Source organism: Salmo salar, chromosome 01, assembly GCF_965601325.2.
Source record: "Salmo salar chromosome 01, fSalSal1, whole genome shotgun sequence".
NCBI lineage: Eukaryota > Metazoa > Chordata > Actinopteri > Salmoniformes > Salmonidae > Salmo > Salmo salar.
Genome location: NC_138291.1, coordinates 43,314,955 through 43,334,421, shown reverse-complemented (window position 1 = coordinate 43,334,421; position 19,467 = coordinate 43,314,955). Strand labels below are relative to the sequence as shown.

The 19,467-nt window shown below is 44.9% G+C and overlaps 1 protein-coding gene across 2 annotated transcripts in view; it reads left to right on the top strand.

Annotated features, from left to right (window-relative positions):
* The window catches only part of LOC106602651 (tau-tubulin kinase 2), a 32,227-nt gene extending 12,836 nt beyond the window's left edge, over window positions 1-19,391 (top strand). The window contains exons 6-14 of one of the 2 annotated variants that reach the window (XM_045717930.2): window positions 229-387; window positions 607-732; window positions 5,037-5,194; window positions 5,409-5,619; window positions 5,727-5,953; window positions 7,468-8,080; window positions 11,167-11,526; window positions 12,520-13,544; window positions 13,784-19,391. In XM_045717930.2, coding sequence (XP_045573886.1) covers window positions 229-387; window positions 607-732; window positions 5,037-5,194; window positions 5,409-5,619; window positions 5,727-5,953; window positions 7,468-8,080; window positions 11,167-11,526; window positions 12,520-13,544; window positions 13,784-14,276 — 3,372 coding nt within the window. In that variant the 3' untranslated portion in view covers window positions 14,277-19,391. The remainder of the gene's footprint in view (window positions 1-228; window positions 388-606; window positions 733-5,036; window positions 5,195-5,408; window positions 5,620-5,726; window positions 5,954-7,467; window positions 8,081-11,166; window positions 11,527-12,519; window positions 13,545-13,783) is intronic. The other variant, XM_045717933.2, reaches the window with a different exon arrangement.
* The last annotated feature ends 76 nt before the right edge of the window (window positions 19,392-19,467 follow it).

The following is a 19,467-nucleotide window of genomic DNA, read 5'->3' as shown; positions in this document are numbered from 1 at the left end:
TTAGACACTGGGGGTCGGTTTCCCGGACACAGATTAAGCCTAGCGCCAGACTAAAAAGCATGCTTAATGGTGAATCTCAGTTGAAATAGCTTCTTTAGTCCAGGACTAGGTTTCCATCTATGTCCGGGAAACTGGCAATGTCTGTTTGTTGAATGTGTGCTATTGTCATGTAAGATTCCTACTATGTTAGTCGTCCAGCAGCTTGTGAAGTCTCTCTTTCTCCCCCAGCCACGACCAGTAGCAGGGTTCAGAGGTACAGTCCGCTACGCATCCGTCAATGCACACAAGAACAAGGAGATGGGTCGGCATGACGACCTGTGGTCTCTCTTCTACATGCTGGTGGAGTTCATGGTTGGCCAGTTGCCATGGCGAAAGATCAAAGACAAGGTAAGCATCTAGCTTGAACATTCCTTCCTGTACACCAACCAATCAGCAGTCTCTGAAATAATAGTCAGGATACAGACGTACATGACTCGTAGTGGCAACATTACCTTTGGCTAACACTAACTTATGTCACAGCTCTGATGTCACTGCATATGAATGTACTCATGCTCCTGTGTGCGTAGATAAAATAGTTCCATTGTAACATGTGTGAACCCTCCCCAGGAGCATGTAGGGAAGCTGAAGGACACCTATGACCACAGGCTCATGCTGAAACACCTGCCTGCTGAGTTCACTGTCTTCCTGGATCACATCTCTAACCTGGACTACTTCACCAAACCAGACTATCAGGTAACTGTGTGGGCGGGTGGTAACACGACACATCTCTCTCCTTGCACCTACTGCATGTGTGTGTATACAGTATCTGTACCTTTTAACTGTTTAGAACTAAGCACTGTGTTAGTTCCATGTGTCAATATACAGCAAGTCACAGTTAGCGCTGTTGCGGTGACCGTATTACCGCCACGCCGGTGGTCACGAGTCATGAAGGCAGTCAAATTCCATGTGACCGTTTAGTCACGTTAATTAGGCTTCTCCAAGCTCTGATGCTGCTGATGGTCGTTAGTAGCCTACCAAACGTGGTAACTGTAGCACTCTATTGTCCCTCTAATCACTCGGACATCAATGCAAATGTCTTTGAAAATCGAATCAAAGTGTGATGGCTTCTACTAAAGAGGAGGATCAGTTTTCTATAGGCTAGGCCTACTGTATTTATTTCTCAACTTTCCTAATATTAAACACATTGCTTCTCTTTACAACAGGAGTATAGCCTACCTGACTGGCATGAAAATCAACCACGGGGAAAAGCGTCATCCATTTGCTATTTAAGTGCATAGATTATGTATTTTTTCCCACTGTCCCTGTTTAGATACAGGTGCATGATAACGGTCCATTCTAAATCAAAACAAATTTCACACATAGCTTATTCAGTATATGTAAAGGTTATTTCAAGAATAGTCTGATGGGTGACAATATTAGCCCATCACTTGTGAATTATATTTTTTCGCCCAGCATAAGAAACAATGTATTTTTTTGTGACATTTTCGAATCATAGTCGCACACCTCATGTAGCCTAGCCCATAGACCTATATGTTTTAATAAGGTTTGTATCACAACTAAAGTAGATAGAGGCTGAAATACATAAGCTGCATGTGAGTTTCAAGTTTGGGGAAGATAATTTTCACATAAAAATGGACCTTTATAATAAAAGCATTACATGCATAATTGCATTTGCGCTCACTTTTGATAATGGTGTTTTCTGTTAATGCAACATTCGCGCTTATAGCTTACTGTGCGCATTGCTGCGCTTATAATGTGAAGAAATTGCCTAATAGTTGATCAACATTTTAAGTTAAACGTTCTGATCTGTTGGGTCAGCCACATTGCGTAGTGGTTATATTCATTTGGGATCTATCGCATCCCACATCTGTCCCAGACTATGTTTGGAATATTTATTTCTCGCACAGAATAGAATAGGAAGGGCACAGTGGCCACTGGCCACAAAAGGCATGGATTTTTTTAGGGTGCATTACCTCCACACAAAGGGGATGACACCGTGAAATTCTAGGCATTATGAAGTGTTTGTCAAATTGTGAATGAGTGACTGATGTAGTGTGTACAGCCTGCGCAAAAAACAAAACAGAGCTCATGCCTTTCAAGCAACTTTTTTCAAATCATCATTAGAGTCTCATCATGCAGCCTTAAAATGTATTAAAGATCTAAACATATAGCTCAACGTTTGCAGAACACCTAAAGTTATATTAACTCTAAATTAAGCATATAGGAGTACCGATTTATTTGTTAACCGCTCAACACAGAATAGCCCTATGTGCACACTCCCTCAAATCATTTGGAGAAAATATCCTTTCTATTTTATTCAGCTTTGTTCAATTGTATTCTTCAAACTATAAAATAATGCTACAGAAGTCTAAGCAAATCTTGTCTGCTAAATTAATTAGTGTAGCCCACAGGCATTTGGCATAGCCAGATCAGGACCGAACATAAGGACAACTCAGAGTATGCTATTCTGTTCTTCTGAAATAGACCACATTTTCTTCATATCATGCTTCTTTAGACCTGTCTGAAATAAATAATGGTGTAGGCTTCAACACTGAAGCATGCATGAGAGCACCAGCTGTTCCGGACGACTGTGTGACCATTCTCTCCATAGCCGATGTGAGCAAGACCTTTAAACAGGTCTACCTTCACAAAGCCGCGGGGCCAGACGGATTAACAGGACGTGTACACAAAGCATGCGCGGACCAACTGGCAAGTGTCTTCATTGACGTTTTCAACCTCTCCCTGGCCGAGTCTGTACTACCTATCTATGTTTCAAACAGACCACCATAATCCCTGTGCCCAATAAAGCGAAGGTAACCTGCCTAAATGATTACCGCCCCGTAGCACTCATGTCGGTAGCCATGAAGTGCTTTGAAAGGCTGGTCATGGCTCACATCAACACCATCATGCCAGAAACCCTAGACCCACTCCAATTCGCATACCGCCCCAACAGATCCACAGATGACGCAATCTCAATCGCACCTCACACTGCCCTTTCCCACCTGGACAAAAGGAACACCTATTTTAGAATGCTTTTCATTGACTACAGCTCAGCGTTCAACACCATAGTGCCCACGAAGCTCATCACTAAGCTAAGGACCTGGGACTAAACACCTCCCTCTCCCTCTGACGGGCCGACCCCCAGGGGGTAAGGGTAGGTAACACATCTGCCACGCTGATCCTCAACACTGGGACCGCTCAGGGGTGCGTGCTTAGTCCCCTACCGGTAATCCATGTTCACCCACGACTGCATGGCCAAGCACAACTCCAACACCATCATTACGTTTGCTGACGACACAACAGTGGTAGGCCTAATCACCGACAACGATGAGACAGCCTATAGGGAGGAGGTCAGAGACCTGGCAGTGTGGTGCCAGGACAACAACCTCTCTCTCAATGTGAGCGAGACAAAGGAGGTGATCGTGGACTATAGGAAAAGGCGAGCCGAACAGGCCCCCATTAACATCGACGGGCCTGAAGTGGAGCGGGTCGAGAGTTTCAAGTTCCTTGATGTCCACATCACCAACAAACTATCACGGTCCAAACACACCAAGACAGTTGAAGAGGGCATGACAACACCTTTTCCCCCTCAGGTGACTGAAAAGATTTGTCATGGGTCCCCAGATCCTCAAAACGTTCTACAGCTGAACCATCGAGAGCATCCTGACCGGTTGCATCACTGCCTGGTATAGAAACTGCTCGGCATCTGACCCTAATGGCACTACAGAGGGAAGTGGGTTCAGCTCGTACATCACTGGGGCCAAGCTTCCTGACATCCAGGACATATATACTAGGCATTGTCAGAGGAAGGCCCAGACTCCAGTCAGCCGTCATAGACTGTTCTCTTTGCTACCGCACGGCAAACGGTACCGGAGCACCAAGTCTAGGACCAAAAAGCTCCTTAACAGCTTCTACCCCCAAGCCATAAGACTGCTGAACAACTAATCAAATGTCCACACGGACTATTTACATTGCCCCCCCCCCCTTTGTTTTTTACACTGCTGCTACTTGCTGTTTATTATCTATGCATAGTCATTTTACAAATTACCTCGACTAACCTGTACTCCTGCACATTGATTCGGTACCGGTACCCCCTGTATATAGCCTCATTATTGTTATGTAAATTGATTGTGTTACTTTTTGATTCCATTTTTTTTTTTACTTTAGTTTATTTAGTAAATATTTTATTAACTATATTTCTTCAACTGCATTGTTGGTTAGGGCTTGTAAGTAAGCATTTCACGGTAAGGTGTTGTATTGTACCTGTTGTGTTCGGCGCATTTGACAAAACATTTGATTTGATTTGATTTTGTTACATGGATTTGTAGATTGTAGATTTTCCAAAGGTCATCATCAGTGGCTTGTAGGCTATGTGTGTAAGCCAGCAGATGCTAAATGTGTTTATGTTAATTAACGGTCAATTACTGTGAGACTGACAGTTATTTCCTTAACAATCACCGGCTGACGAAATTTTGTGACCGCCACAGCCCTAATCAGTCAATATTTGTCTATGAAGGGGAGAAGACAGAATAAAGAAGGATTTTTAAGCCTTGAGACAATTGAGACATGGATTGTGTATGTGAAAAATGTAAGTGCCTTTGAACAGGATACGGTAGTAGGTGCCAGGGGAATTAGTTTATGTCAAGAACTGCAATGCTCCTGGGTTTTTCACACTCAACAGTTTCCTGTGTGCATCAGGAATAGTCCACCACTCAAAGGACATCCAGCCAACTTGACACAGCTGTGGGAAGCACTGGAGTCAACATGGGCCAGCATCCCTGTGGGGTGCACAATTTAATATTAGGAAGGTGTTCCTAATGTTTAGTGTACTCAGTGTCTTTTTGCAGAATGACTGACTGTCTACATAATCTTGGATTGTCTTCAAAATGTCATAGCAAAATGTCATAGCAGTGAGTGTCTGAATGTCTGATCCCTCTTGGAGTACGAAGTATCAGTCAGCCAGTCAGTCAGTGAAGTCGTACAAGCCCTTAGGTATCTCAGGATATGACATCATGTGACTTCCTGTTGTGTTGTAGCTGCTGATGTCAGTGTTTGACAACAGTATGAAGACCTACAACGTGGTGGAGAATGACCCGTATGACTGGGAGAGGACTGGGTCTGATGGCACTCTGAGCATCAACGCCACAGCCACCACACCACAGCACCACACACGCCTCACGCCTGCACACATGGGGTAAGAGACTGGGAATCATGGACTAGCTGTTTGAAAGTCCACTGAGGGTTTAGGGGTTTCTTGTCTCTTTCACGGTCGCACACTGGTTTTAAAAACAACTATAACTTGTTTACAGAATGAATTAATGAATTAATCTACCTGTTGAATGAATGGATGAATCTTCCAGTTGCTGTCAGTTAGTGACACCATAGTAACATCTACTCTATGATTCCAGAATGGCGAATGCGTCCCTGGTCCCTGGGGACCTGGCGAGGGAGAACACAGACGACGTGCTGCAGGACGAGCAGCTCAGTGACAATGGGGAGAACAACCCTCTTCCAGACCGCCTCCCTGGATCCCCCAGCATGCCCCGGGCCAACCAGGAAGCTGATGTCTGGGAGATGCTGGACCGTGACCGCAACCGCATCCGGACAGCTGTCTGGAAGGTATATACACACACACACGTGAACACACCCACACACACGTGAACACACACCCACCCACACACACCCATATCCCTTACCACTCCATCCCCTGGTTCCATCCCCACCAGGCAGCCACAGAGGAGGAGCACAGCAACAACCAGGGGGGTCTCCAGAGCCCACACGCCAACCCCAGTCTGGGCTCTCCTGTCCGGGTACACTCTGAGATGGTGGGGGCCTCAGGGCAGGACGGTGGTGGTCCTCTGCTCAGGAAGCTTCGTAACATCCACAGCTTTGAGCTGGAGAGGAGGTTGACCCTGGAGGCCAAGCCCAGCCCTGAACGCTTCCTGGAGGCATGGTCAGTACCCTTACTAACCACCTGTATCTCTATACTTCTACACTATTACTTGCAATCAGGAATGGGACTTAGCTGAGAAATAAATATATTAGTACTAGAAAGCTGGGATCCTCCTCTTTTTAGTGGCAACCATCAAAACTCTGCTTTCACACGGGATTGCATGTAGAAATGTCTGGGCTCATAAGAACACTTATTTCACTTCACGCAACACTGCATGAGGAGCAGCCTCTCGCTGCGCGACAGATGATATTCCAGCTAAACTCTGTATGCCGTGGACTCTCTAACCCAGTTCCTGCAGCTACCTAGTGCTTAATTTTGGGAAACTAAGTGAAATCTGTTTTGGAACATCGACAGAAACATGTTTTCCCAACTAAATATATTTTATTAAGCTGTTGACAGCCCCTCTCTCTCTCTACGCGCTCGAGAAAGGAATGAACAAATTCACTATAATTGTAGACAAACTACTCTGTAAGCCGCCCTGCGCAATCCGTGAACCAACATCATCGACTTGGCCTATACGTTCTCTCCCAGACTCATGGATAGAACGTTTGGAGCGGAACATAAGGTCATCCAGTATGCATAATAACAGTCCACACTCAAAGGTGATTACTAGAGTTTTGTTGAATTTTGTGTATTAGGCTATTGTATAGCAGCACAATTGTTATTTTAATTCAGGCTTTTTGGGGGGGATTGAGCCCGTATAGACCTATGCTTATGTATAAACTCTAAAATGAAATGGGTGTTCTACATGCAACTTCTTAAATGCTTAGAATGAATCACCACTTTAGTAAGAGTCCATTTCGTTGCGTATCCAATTGGTAGTTACAGTCTTGTCTCATTGCTGCAACTCCCGTACGGACTCGGGAGAGGCGAAGGTCGAGAGCTGTGCATCCTCCGAAACACGACCCAACCAAGCTGCACTGTTTCTTGACACAATGCCCACTTATCCCGGCAACCAGCCGCGCCAATGTGTCGCGATGGGACAAGGACATCCCTGCTGGCCAAACCCTCCCCTAACCCGGATGACACTGGGCCAATTGTGCGCCGCCCCATGGTTCTCCCGGTCGCAGCCGGCTGCGACAGAGCCTGGACTCGAACCCAGAATCTCTAGTGGCACAGCTAGCACTGCCATAGACCACTGCACCACTCGGGAGGCCCTAGATGATGTGTTTGTGATTTTCCATTGTATTTGCATTGATGTCAGAGTGGTTAGAGGGACAACAGAGACCTGAGTACCAGACCATTAGTGACCTGATGATCGTTAGAGTTGGGTACTACCAACGCATCAGTGCCATTCATGTCAAAGCGCATAGGAGATTACCGTGACTCAAACGGTCACGTGGAAATTGACTGCGGTCATGACTGCAGGTGTGGAGGTAATACGGTCACCGCAACAGCCCTACTCCTGTCCTGTCTTTTCTGAATGCCCTGACTTTAAGTTGCTCTGCATAAGAACACCTGCCAAATGACTAACATGTTAATGTCTTTCTGTCTGTCTGTCTTTCTCTCTTCAGCTCAGTGAAGCAGCAGGGTTGTGGGCAGCAGCAGCAGGAGAAGGGGTCTGAGGTGGGCCAGGGTCTGTCTGTACCCGCTGTTGGTGCCACAGCGCTAGGTCGAGCTGGTGGCTCTGACCGAGTCTGGCACTACGATGAGGAGTTCATATCTGGTGGTGGCACCAACGGTAGCTCGCCCAAACCTGTCTCCCCTCACTCCCCTGGCTCCCTGGAGCAAGGCGAGGGGGCACCCAGCAGCGGAGGCTTCGTGGCCCTCAACCTGAGCTCCGGCAGGGGGGAGGTGGACTCCAGGGAGTGGGTGATGGTGGAGAGGCCCAGCGAGTCCCCAGGGACAGGAACTGGGGCGAAGGCTACGACCAGCCCCTCTGAGGAGGAAGAAGAGGACCTGGAGGTGCTGAAGGTACCCCTGGGGGCAGGGGAGGGGTCAAGGGGGAGCCCAAGTCCTGGTCAGGTCCATGGGGACAGGAATGGGAACCTCCAGGGGTCACCAGGGTCCAGGAGAGGACCCCCTAGAGTGGACAGGCTGGAACTGAGTGTGGGACACCCGGGAAGCCTGCCCCCCATCACCCCGACTAGCCCTGCTGAGGGCCTGGCTGAGGGAGTACTCACACAGGTAAGGACCTCATGGACTAGTATTACACAGTTCACTGTAACACACTTCACTATTATATTACATACCTCACTGTAACACACTTCACTATTATATTATATTACATACCTCACTGTAACACACTGCAATATTATATGACATACCTCACTGTAACACACGTCACTACTACATACCTCACTGTAACACACTTCATTATTATATTACATACCTCACTGTAACACACTTCACTATTATATTATATTACATACCTCACTGTAACACACTTAACTATTATATTACATACCTCACTGTCACACACTGCAATTTTATATTACATACCTCACTAACACACTTCACTATTATATGACATACCTCTGTAACACACGTCACTACTACATACCTCACTGTAACACACTTCATTATTATATTACATACCTCACTGTAACACACTTCACTATTATATTATATTACATACCTCACTGTAACACACTTAACTATTATATTACATACCTCACTGTCACACACTGCAATATTATATTACATACCTCACTAACACACTTCACTATTATATGACATACCTCACTGTAACACACGTCACTACTACATACCTCACTGTAACACACTTCACTATTATATTACATACCTCCCTGTAACACACTTCACTATTATATTACATACCTCACTGTAACACAATTCACTATTATATTACATACCTCACTGTAACACACTTCACTATTATATTACGTACCTCACTGTAACACACTTCACTATAATATTATATTACATACCTCACAGAGACCACTGCTGTAGCTAAGGATTGCTTGATGCTGGAAATCTGTGATTTGAGCCATTTTGAACATTATGCACTATTGTCTAATCTACTATATATACATTATTCACCCCCTTGTAAACACACTTCACTAGTACATACCTCACTGTAACACACTGCACTATTATATTACATACCTCGCTGTAACACACTTCACTATTATATTACATACCTCACTGTAACACACTGCAATATTATATTACATACCTCACTGTAACACACTTCACTATTATATGACATACCTCACTGTAACACACGTCACTACTACATACCTCACTGTAACACACTTCACTATTATATTACATACCTCACTGTAACACACTTCACTATTATATTACATACCTCACTGTAACACACTTCACTATTATATTACATACCTCACTGTAACACACTTCACTATTATATTACATACCTCACTGTAACACACTTCACTATTATATTACGTACCTCACTGTAACACACTCACTATTATATTACATACCTCACTGTAACACACTTCACTATTATATTACATACCTCACTGTAACACACTTCACTATTATATTACATACCTCACTGTAACACACTTCACTATTATATTACATTCCTCACTGTAACACACTGCAATATTATATTACATACCTCACTGTAACACACTTCACTATTATATTACATACCTCACTGTAACACACTTCACTATTATATTACATACCTCACTGTAACACAATTCACTATTATATTACATACCTCACTGTAACACACTTCACTATTATATTACATTCCTCACTGTAACACACTTCACTATAATATTATATTACATACCTCACAGAGACCACTGCTGTAGCTAAGGATTGCTTGATGCTGGAAATCTGCGATTTGAGCCATTTTGAACATTATGCACTATTGTCTAATCTACTATATATACATGATTCACCCCCTTGTAAACACACTTCACTAGTACATACCTCACTGTAACACACTGCACTATTATATTACATACCTCACTGTAACACACATCACTATTACATACCTCGCTGTAACACACTTCACTATTATATTACATACCTCACTGTAACACACTGCAATATTATATTACATACCTCACTGTAACACACTTCACTATTATATTACATACCTCACTGTAACACACTGCAATATTATATTACATACCTCACTGTAACACACTTCACTATTATATGACATACCTCACTGTAACACACGTCACTACTACATACCTCACTGTAACACACTTAACTATTATATTACATACCTCACTGTAACACACTGCAATATTATATTACATACCTCACTGTAACACACTTCGCTATTATATGACATACCTCACTGTAACACACTTCACTATTATATTACATACCTCACTGTAACACACTTCACTATTATATTACATACCTCACTGTAACACACTTCACTATTATATTACGTACCTCACTGTAACACACTTCACTATTATATTACATGCTTAACTGTAATACACTTCCCTATTAAATACCTCACTGTAACTCACATCACTATTACATACCTCACACAGGTAAAGACATATCATGCAATGTTCACTGAAAGTGTAATACACCTTACACAGAACTAGACACGGTAGGATACTTCATTCATCTGGGTCAACAGTATCATCTTGCTGTGGATTGAAGTGAAATGTGATTGTGATCACTCATGTCATGTGAGCTTTTCTTGTGTGAGCTTGGTAAAGCTACAGATACTCCCCAGACAATGGTTTTGTTTGAGAGTGGCTGTTGCTTGAAAGGGCACTTTGATTTGCATTTGATATCATTATTTGCTCTTAATTTACAACTTTCGTTTGCTATGTTGATTTTTCTATGCTTGAATTCTTGTCCTGGGTTGGCCCTTTCACAAACGGTGCTATATGAAGAAATAGATTGTACACTGACTCATGAGATTCCTCTAAGGAGACGTTTTAGATCTCAAGATTCCTCCCACCTCGCCGCCCGCTCCCTCAAAGTTTTAAATATATGCTATACTCCTCCTTTCTCACCTTCACCCCCACCCCCATGCCAATCCGCCCATTTCCCCCACTCTCTTCTCTCCCCACTCCACCTTCACCTCTTCCCATTTCTCTCCCCGCACTCTACCTGTTCAAACCATCTCTCCTCTTTCACCACCTTCCCTCTTTTCACCCTCCCTTTCATCACCTCTCACTCCACACTCCCTCCCCTCCTCCTCTCCCATCCCCCTCTCCCTCCCTTCCTCTGTCCCTCCCTCCTTTCCTTTCCCCCCTCCTTCCCTCTCCCCCCTCCCCCTTTACTCTTAGCTCCCCACCTCTCCTCCGTCCCTGCCTGAGGAGGTTTTGGCCAGGACGTCCAGTCCTCTGCTCCTGCGTTCCCCCAGCCCGCACACCCAGACCCTCCTCACCACCCTGTCGGACCCCCTGCACCAAAGGGACCCTCCTGGAATGAGGCACAGCTATTCAGCCAACCACCACCACCAACAGCACCTCCTCCGTCCCACCTCCTGTTCCTCCTGCCACGCTTCCCTACCTCAACCACCTCACCCCGGTTCCACCCGTAACCAATCGCCCACCGGGCGCAGGAAACTGCCCGCGATCCCGGCGGGTGCCGCCAACAGCAAGTTCCCTTCCGTTATACGTATCACACGTGCCCAACTTCAGCAGGTGATGACCAAGCCGCCCACTCTGCCCTGAGGCCACTAACCAATCAGTCGTATCTATCTTAACCATAACACACCGCCTACCTTCCTCCCTCAGCTATTAGTTACTTACCGTCCTTTTTTACAAGTTTTGTTTGGTTGTTCCATTTGCTTCTTTTTTGTTTCCTTTTGCTGCTAGTGCGTTTGTTTGGCTGTTGTGTTGTTGTGTTGTCATGTTGTTGTGTTGTCATCAGGCAGGCTGCTCTCTCCAGGGAACAGCAGATCATTGTGATGCAGACTGAGCACGCTCAGACCAATGTGTCCTCGTGTCAGGGGAAGGATTTCGGTCTATTCTATTTCAATTCCTTTTCAATTCAGTCAATTCAGAATGTAAACTGAAATTGCACTTCCACTTTTCTTTATTGAAAAGCGATGTTGAAAATTGGAATGTCAGTTTCCTTCCTGAATTGAACTAGAATTGAGCCCAACCCTGCTCAGGGAGCTTTCTGATTGGAGTATGTGTGTGTTTAGAATGTGGAGCCATGACAACAGGTTACGTGACAGTAACTTTTGTTTTGGTGATTGTCTCTGTCTTTTGTCCTTTTCTCTTCTCCTGTTCGCTCTCTCTTTTCTAAAAACTCAACCTGACCCTCTCTTTCTTTTACTGACCCTGACCTCTCTTTTGTAGTCCCATGCATGGTTGTGGAAATGTTTTTGTTCTTGTTGCAGACCTGGGTCAAATACATGTGTCAAATACTTGAGGGGTACTTAGTTTAGCTTTCCAGGTAGAATGGAATAGTCCCAAAACGCCAAGCTAAATAAAATACATGATCTATACTATTTGACCCAGGTCTGTCTTGTTGCTGGTTTGATACTGACTAACAACTTAACTGACATTGCCTTGATCTTAATTAAATCCTTTCACATGATCTCTTACAATGTTGCCATTTGACTCTATTTCTCTCTCTCTCTCTCTGTCTCTCTCTGTCTTTCTCCCTCTCCCCCTCTCTCTCTGTAGTTGACAGCTCAGCGGTCCCAGTCAGGCTCAGACAGTGCTCCACATTGCCTCCAGCTGGAGAGACGAGGTGAAGCAGCAGCTGAGGCCAAGCAGCCGCAGGATAATACTGCTACCGCTGATATCCACTCCTCCCAGGGCCAGGAGCGCCTGCCCAGCCCTAACCACACCTTTATCCAGCCTGGCAGCCAGCCCGGCAGTCCCACCACTCTGGATGACCTCCTGGCAGATACCCTGGTCAACGGAGGAGACACCAACACCCAGACCCATACCAAAGCCCACAGTCCTGTGCCAAGCCGAATGTCTTCTCCTCACTCCCCTCGCTCTCCCGTTTCTCCTAATTCTCCCCGTTCAAATTCTCCACGCTCCCCCCGCTCCCCCCACAGCCCAGTGTTAGGGCTAGTCAACGGCCATCTCTCTCCCCCAGCTTACGGCCAGGGGGATGGCAGCAGTGGAGCCTTCCCAGAGCTGAAGGACCATGAGAGTGACCAGCCCCAGCCAGACAGGGGAGATGGGGTGGAGACCAGTGACCCAGCCCCAGCTTTAACCCCCTCCTCCCTGCCCTCCGCCCCACGTAGGGACCCCTCCCGCAGGCTGAGCCGTATCCCTGTCCTGGAACCCTCCAGCCTGCTGGACCTCCTCCCCACTCCTGGCTCTGCCATGGAGAAGCTGCTTCAGAAGAAAGCCCACCACCACCAGGGAGGTCACCACCCAGCCCCCTCTCCCACAGCCTCTCCCTCTCTCTCCCACCGCGGCTCCATCATGGCCTCACTCCCCCGCGGGGAACAGCTGTCCTCCGCCTCGGACCGCTCTGAGACGGCCGATGAGTCATTCCTGGGCTCACGCTCCGACCGCCAGGGGGATGATGCCCCCTCCCTGTCCTCCTCCTCCAGCCCCCTGTCCCGTAAGAGCAGGATCCCTCGCCCCGTTAACCTTCCTAACCCGGCCCCAGAGCAGGAGCGAGCTGCACAGTACCTACCACGCCCACCCCCGGGCAAGCCACCCAGTCGCCCTGCAGTGGAGGGCAGGTAATATAACTCTTCATTATTAGTTTTTATTATCGGTCTGTGCCATCTGTCATAGTAGCCTGGTCCCAGATCTGTTTGTGCTGCCTTGCCAACTCCTATGGTCATTGTCATGCCAATGTTTGGACACAAACAGATCTGGGATGAGGCTACTATCACTCTCATTCTGCCTTAATGATCTCAATTGACAATGTATATCTAAAGTTCCAAACCCATTCTCCATATTCCATCCTCCACCCAAGGCTGAGACGTTACCGAATTCGAGCGGGCAGCACCAGCGACTCAGACCTCCTGACCTGCCTGGCCCAGCTCATGCACCATGGTCATGGTGGTGGTTCTGTCCGCGCCTCCCCCCACCACGGCCGCTCCTCAGCCCAGCACGGAGGCTCCCGGATGGGCATATGTAGCCTGACCAGCTCCCCCCACCACCACCGGAGCTCCAGCGCATCTCCACGCAGCTCCTCCTCTCTACAGCGCTCTGTCTCCTCCTCCCCCTCCCGCCACGAACACCGCGGGGGAGAGAGAGGAGGAGGCGTTTGTTTCGGTCGGTCCCGATCCCCTCCTAGCTTCTCCGGGTCTCCCCCTCCTCCCCGGCGCTCCTACCCTCACCACCAGGAGACTTGCTGCGGTCGCCAGGCCCGCACCGGCCCCTTCCACCAGCACGCCCCCAGGGGGAAAGTCTGCAGCCGCGAGGAGAGAGAGAGGAAGTGCTCCAGCAAGCTGAGCAGCAGATAGTGGCCCACTGCTCCAGCTCTGGTCCAAGCCTGGCCCGTAGGAAGCTCTTGGCCTATTTATTAAAGTGTATCAGGGTAGGAGCAGGTCCCCTCTGTCCATGTAATCTTATTCATGAAGTACGCAAATAATAACAAATCACTAAACTTATCCTAGATCAGCACTCCTATCCTGAGATGCTTTGTGAGTAGACCCTGGGGGTCAGTGTTGTTGCCACAGCAGAGGGTGGGATGTTCGTACAGACCAGACGATCATGCTCGGGATCGATGAAGACCTGAGGCCTCTGTCAGAGAGTACTGAACTTAATGCCCCTCCCCCTCTCCTCCCCGTTCAGTTTCTCCCCACACCCCGCTGTCCTCTATCTCTTTCACTTGTAAATCCTTCACTCTTCCTTCTCTTATTCCTTCCATTTTGTCATTGTTTAGTCACTCATTTATAAGCCCACTTTAAGCGTTCATACTTCCTTAAAAGTATCCAGATGCGTCATGCTGTGTGTAAAATGTAGGGGTACTTACTTCCCTCATCTCCTCTGTGAAAGTGAACACACTTCGTTCAGATTACCCTAGGACGCTAATGTTGGAAATTCAGTGGATGAGCACTTATGTATTAATCACTAACCATGATATTGGCTTGTTCTATTGTGTTTCCTCTGTACTGACCTAGGGAGCGCAGTGCATAGCAGGCCTACATGTATGGTCATGAAGCCAGAGAAATGTACACTATCTACAGATCCTATTTATTTCTATTTTGACGCGTCTGTCGCACCAGTTACACACTCTCTCTCCGTCTTTGACTTCAGATGTACTGTATAGCGAGGGTTCTTTATTTCAAAGGCATCTAAAGCGATCGATCGATCAATGAAAGAAGTGATCATTTTGAGTGATCCTTCCTTTAATACAATCGTATAGTGTGTGTGAGCTCACACACCTACTTGTGCCTACTGTGTTGATTGATTGATTGATTGATTGATTGATTGATTGGGGGAACCTAAATGTCAAAGTAAATGTGTGATTGAATACTAGTAACTGGGCCTTGATTCCCTTTGTATGCTCCTCTTGAGAAAGGAGTCTGACTTTGCGTCCCAATTCTTTACCCTTCTGCCCTGGACGTAAAAGTAATGGTGTAAGAACTATGATGGCAACCCTCCCTAGCCTTGCCCATGCTTACACCAATCCACTGATTGTAAATGCATGGATGGGAGGGAACTGCACATTTGGGGAGAATTGGGACGCAGCCTGCTGATAACTTATGGTACTCTTTATAACAGTAGTAGTGAATACAAGGCAACACTAAGTTATAATGATTATTACGGTATAACAAACACTTGTCTTAATGTGTGCCTTGCCTTGGCACTTTGGGCAGCTCCTGGTTTCACTACAAAGTAGGCTACGATTCTTATTTTTACAAAATGACCCCCTGCAAAAATTGTGCCAGCTGCAAAGACAGTCCTCTTCATGTGAGTGTAACATTATATTATTCACTACAAGGAAAAGGAAGCAAAGTGAATGTTTTTATTTTATTTATTCAGACATTATTTTAAGAAAGGGAATGTTTTAAACTAAAACTTCCATATCCTGTTTGTCTAAATTTTATGACAGGTCCAATATTTATGTCACATAATGTCATGCTATTTATGCCATATAAATATCATGTATCACATACCAAATCAGTGTTTCAAACTTCCCAAAGGATAAAAAAAAAACGTGCAAGAGAATGTTTTGTTTCTTTTGTAATGACATACTGTATGTTGTGTGTACTTTTACCTCAGAGTTAATGTATTGTTTGAGAACCAACCACATTTTCAATGAACACTATCATTTAAAACCTCCCTCACCTGACCTTTCTTCTACCTACTAAACCCCCCCCCGGCCCCCTCTAGCCTGAAATCCAGAACCGGTTTTGTTCTGACATTCCACTCCTTGTACTCTGTGTTATTGCCCAACATTGGAATGAAAAGGAGTAGCAAGGAGTGGAATGATAGCAGAAACCAGCTGATACACAGGCTACCCTCCCCACCCCTCTGCTTGTAAGATACTGTAATATAACTAACTACTGCTTCCAGCACTATTACTCCTTGCATGCGCTGCCTACCAAGAAAAGAGAAAAACCAAACAATCAACCAATCAGTAAAGTAAGCAGCATACCAGTTCCCATAATGCATTGTGAATGTCTGAAAGGGAATTCTTCTTCTTGTTGGATAGTACCATATGTATTTTGGTTGGAATATTTAATTTGTTTCGTTTTCCATTTCTCCTCACAATCTCAGTCACTCTTCACTCTTATCGTCCCAACTGGTCCACAGCATTGATCTGCTTTTCTAGCTCTCCAAATGCTCATAATACTAGGACTACTGCACTGACTGATTGGGTAATACTCCTGAACAAGGATACTCCTAAAAAGGTATCTAATGTATTTATTTTACATCTGTTTGATTGGCTTATTATCATGATGTGGCACATGCATAGTAAAGTATGTAAAGAGGAAAAGACTTGCCTGGAGTATTTACATTATACAACCTAGGCTTGGGTGAAATACCGACGGTATAATTTTTAATACCGTTTAAAAAAAAAAAAAAACATTTTTTTTGTTTTTATTTGGGGGGAGGGGATGGTGGCCACGCCACTGCTTATAAGTTAAGTATAGCTATAAGAAATCTAAAATGTGTCAAGTAAATGATATCCAGCTCAGGGCTCCAGCTATGCATTTAGTTTCCTAACTTGCTAGCTCAGTGGCAAGATGTCAAGATCAAGCTTCTTGGTTATAACAGAGACATTCAACTCCCTCCTGGATCAAGATCTCTGTTGCCTAAATTGTTTTGTGCATCAGAAAATACCCACAAGGTGCACAAAAAAAAAGTACAGCGCCCCTTGTGAGCACTTCCGGTAATACTGTATGTACAGAAACGGTAAGACGCTATGAAAATCTAGTTACCACCCAAACCGTATACAACCAATATGCAGTGGGAAGATATCTACTATACCACTGCAGTATGATATGGACACCATTGCTCTGTCATGATATACAGTACTGTATGTCAAGTGAGTTGTTTTACTTGGTCCATTGTGATAGACTGTCTTGGTACCTGGCTGCATACAGCCTGGTGGCGTTCCAGGTTGCTTACATTGCAGACAAGCTGATACAGATCTGATTCAACTTAGATCTCTACAAATGTGGGCGTAGTGTTTAACATGGCGGGAACCCCATCAATTACTTCATGATCTGATGATCTATGCAACATGTGGGCAACCTTGAAAAACCCCTGTCTCACAGGGTCGTCACTATCTGGCCAAGTTGCAAAGTCATAAGCCCTAGCCTATTTCTACAAGTTCTCTTTTTAAAATCTTGTTTTAAACCTAACCTTAACCCTAACCTCAGTGCTGACCTTATGCCTAACCTTCAATTAAGACCAAAAAGCTAATTCTGTTTTTCTGCAGCCTGCCCATCTAGTGGGAACCGTTTCACAGAGCAGCTATGATATGACTTATCACCAAGGCTAGACACAGACAGTGTTCAGTCAGTCGGTCGCCTTAATCTTGCCTCTTCTCTTCCCTTGGCTGTGTAAGCAAGGGATGACTGAACTGTGTCTGTCTGTCTGTCTACTCTGTGCTGAGGATCACTCCACTGCTTAGCCACCAAGCTACTGTCACTTTCTTCCATAGACTGTATAGGGTTCTCCCGAGTCCCTTTCCATCCTTAACAGGTGTGTTGTCCGTCCCGTCTTGCCTGCCTTTACAGATCTGTGGAAATGATTTATCCAGCAAATTAGAGGCAGAGTATTGGTGTTTGACTTTCAGATATATAGCTTTTCTTTCTGTGGGCAGCTCTGCTCTTATTGGCCAATTTGATCCAATCAAGTTGTCCATTGACTGGACAGAATGTTTTGAAGTCACCGTCAGTAGCCAATAGCCATTTGACCACTGAGCTGTGTCTGGATTCTGGATTCAGAAATTAGTTTGAAGGTGTTTTAAGGTGTGTGATAAAGCTCTGTTTTTACATTGAGATTGCGATACGAATGTACAGTACATATACAGTAGTACCACACCAAGCAGCGAGTGATCTTTTCAATTCTAGGTTATATTTGGAACTTCCATAAGCTAACTGACTTCAGCTGTAGTTGCTCAAAATGTTTAATATATATATATATACACCTGTAATAAGTTTAATGTATTTATTTTTGAAGGTCATCTTGATTAACCGTAACTTATTGCTTCACTAAAGGCTTTAATAAAAGGAAAGTGCTAAAGGAATAAAGAGTGCTGCTGATTTGGGGAAAATATCATCAATCCATTCATAATATTTGTATTTTATTGTTATTATTGCACAAACAGTGGTATATTTAAGCAATAAGGCCTAAGGGGGGTGTGGTATATGGCCAATATACCACGGCTAAGGTCTGTTCTTAAGCATGACACAATGCGGAGTGCCTGGATACAGCTCTTAGTCGTGGTATATTGGCCATATCCACAAACCCCCCTGTTGCCTTATTGCTATTATAAACTGGTTACCAACGTAATTAGAGCAGTAAAAATAAATGTTTTGTCATACCTGTGGTATACAAGTCTGATATACCATGGCTGTCAGCCAATCTGCATTCGGGGCTCAAACCACCCAGTTTATAATGTTACTTTTTGGACTGAGATTATGATTTGCCACTGACTGTATGGTGGTGTGATTGTAAAGGTGTCACAAATGTGTCATAGCCTGCCTGTATCTGTGGTCCAATGATTGTACTCATTCATGGCCACAGATACTGTGTTTTTGGGCCAATAGGCCAAATGTAAAAACAACAACAAATTGATTTATTGATGTATTGGGTAGTGATGCTCATCATTGAAACCCATTGCCTGTGTGACTTCAGTTTTAGATATTTCTCGAAATGCTTCACGTTTTAGTCCTGTGTTGCAATGTAACGGTTTTGAAATGTATGTACAGTCACAAGGAAAGAATGTAACAAGAGGAGGATCGACATTGTACATAACTGTAATTAAGTATGCTTATTTTATCATTTGTACCATATCAATGCCTTGTACAGTGTTTTTTTCTGTTCGTTTACAATTATTTTGTATTTTATTTTTATAAACTGGTTATAAATAAAATACTCATTCAGCATGCAGAAAACACCTGACTGTTTGCCTATTTATTTTATTTGAGAAATGGTCTGCACAGTGCACTATAGTAATGCAAATGTTACATT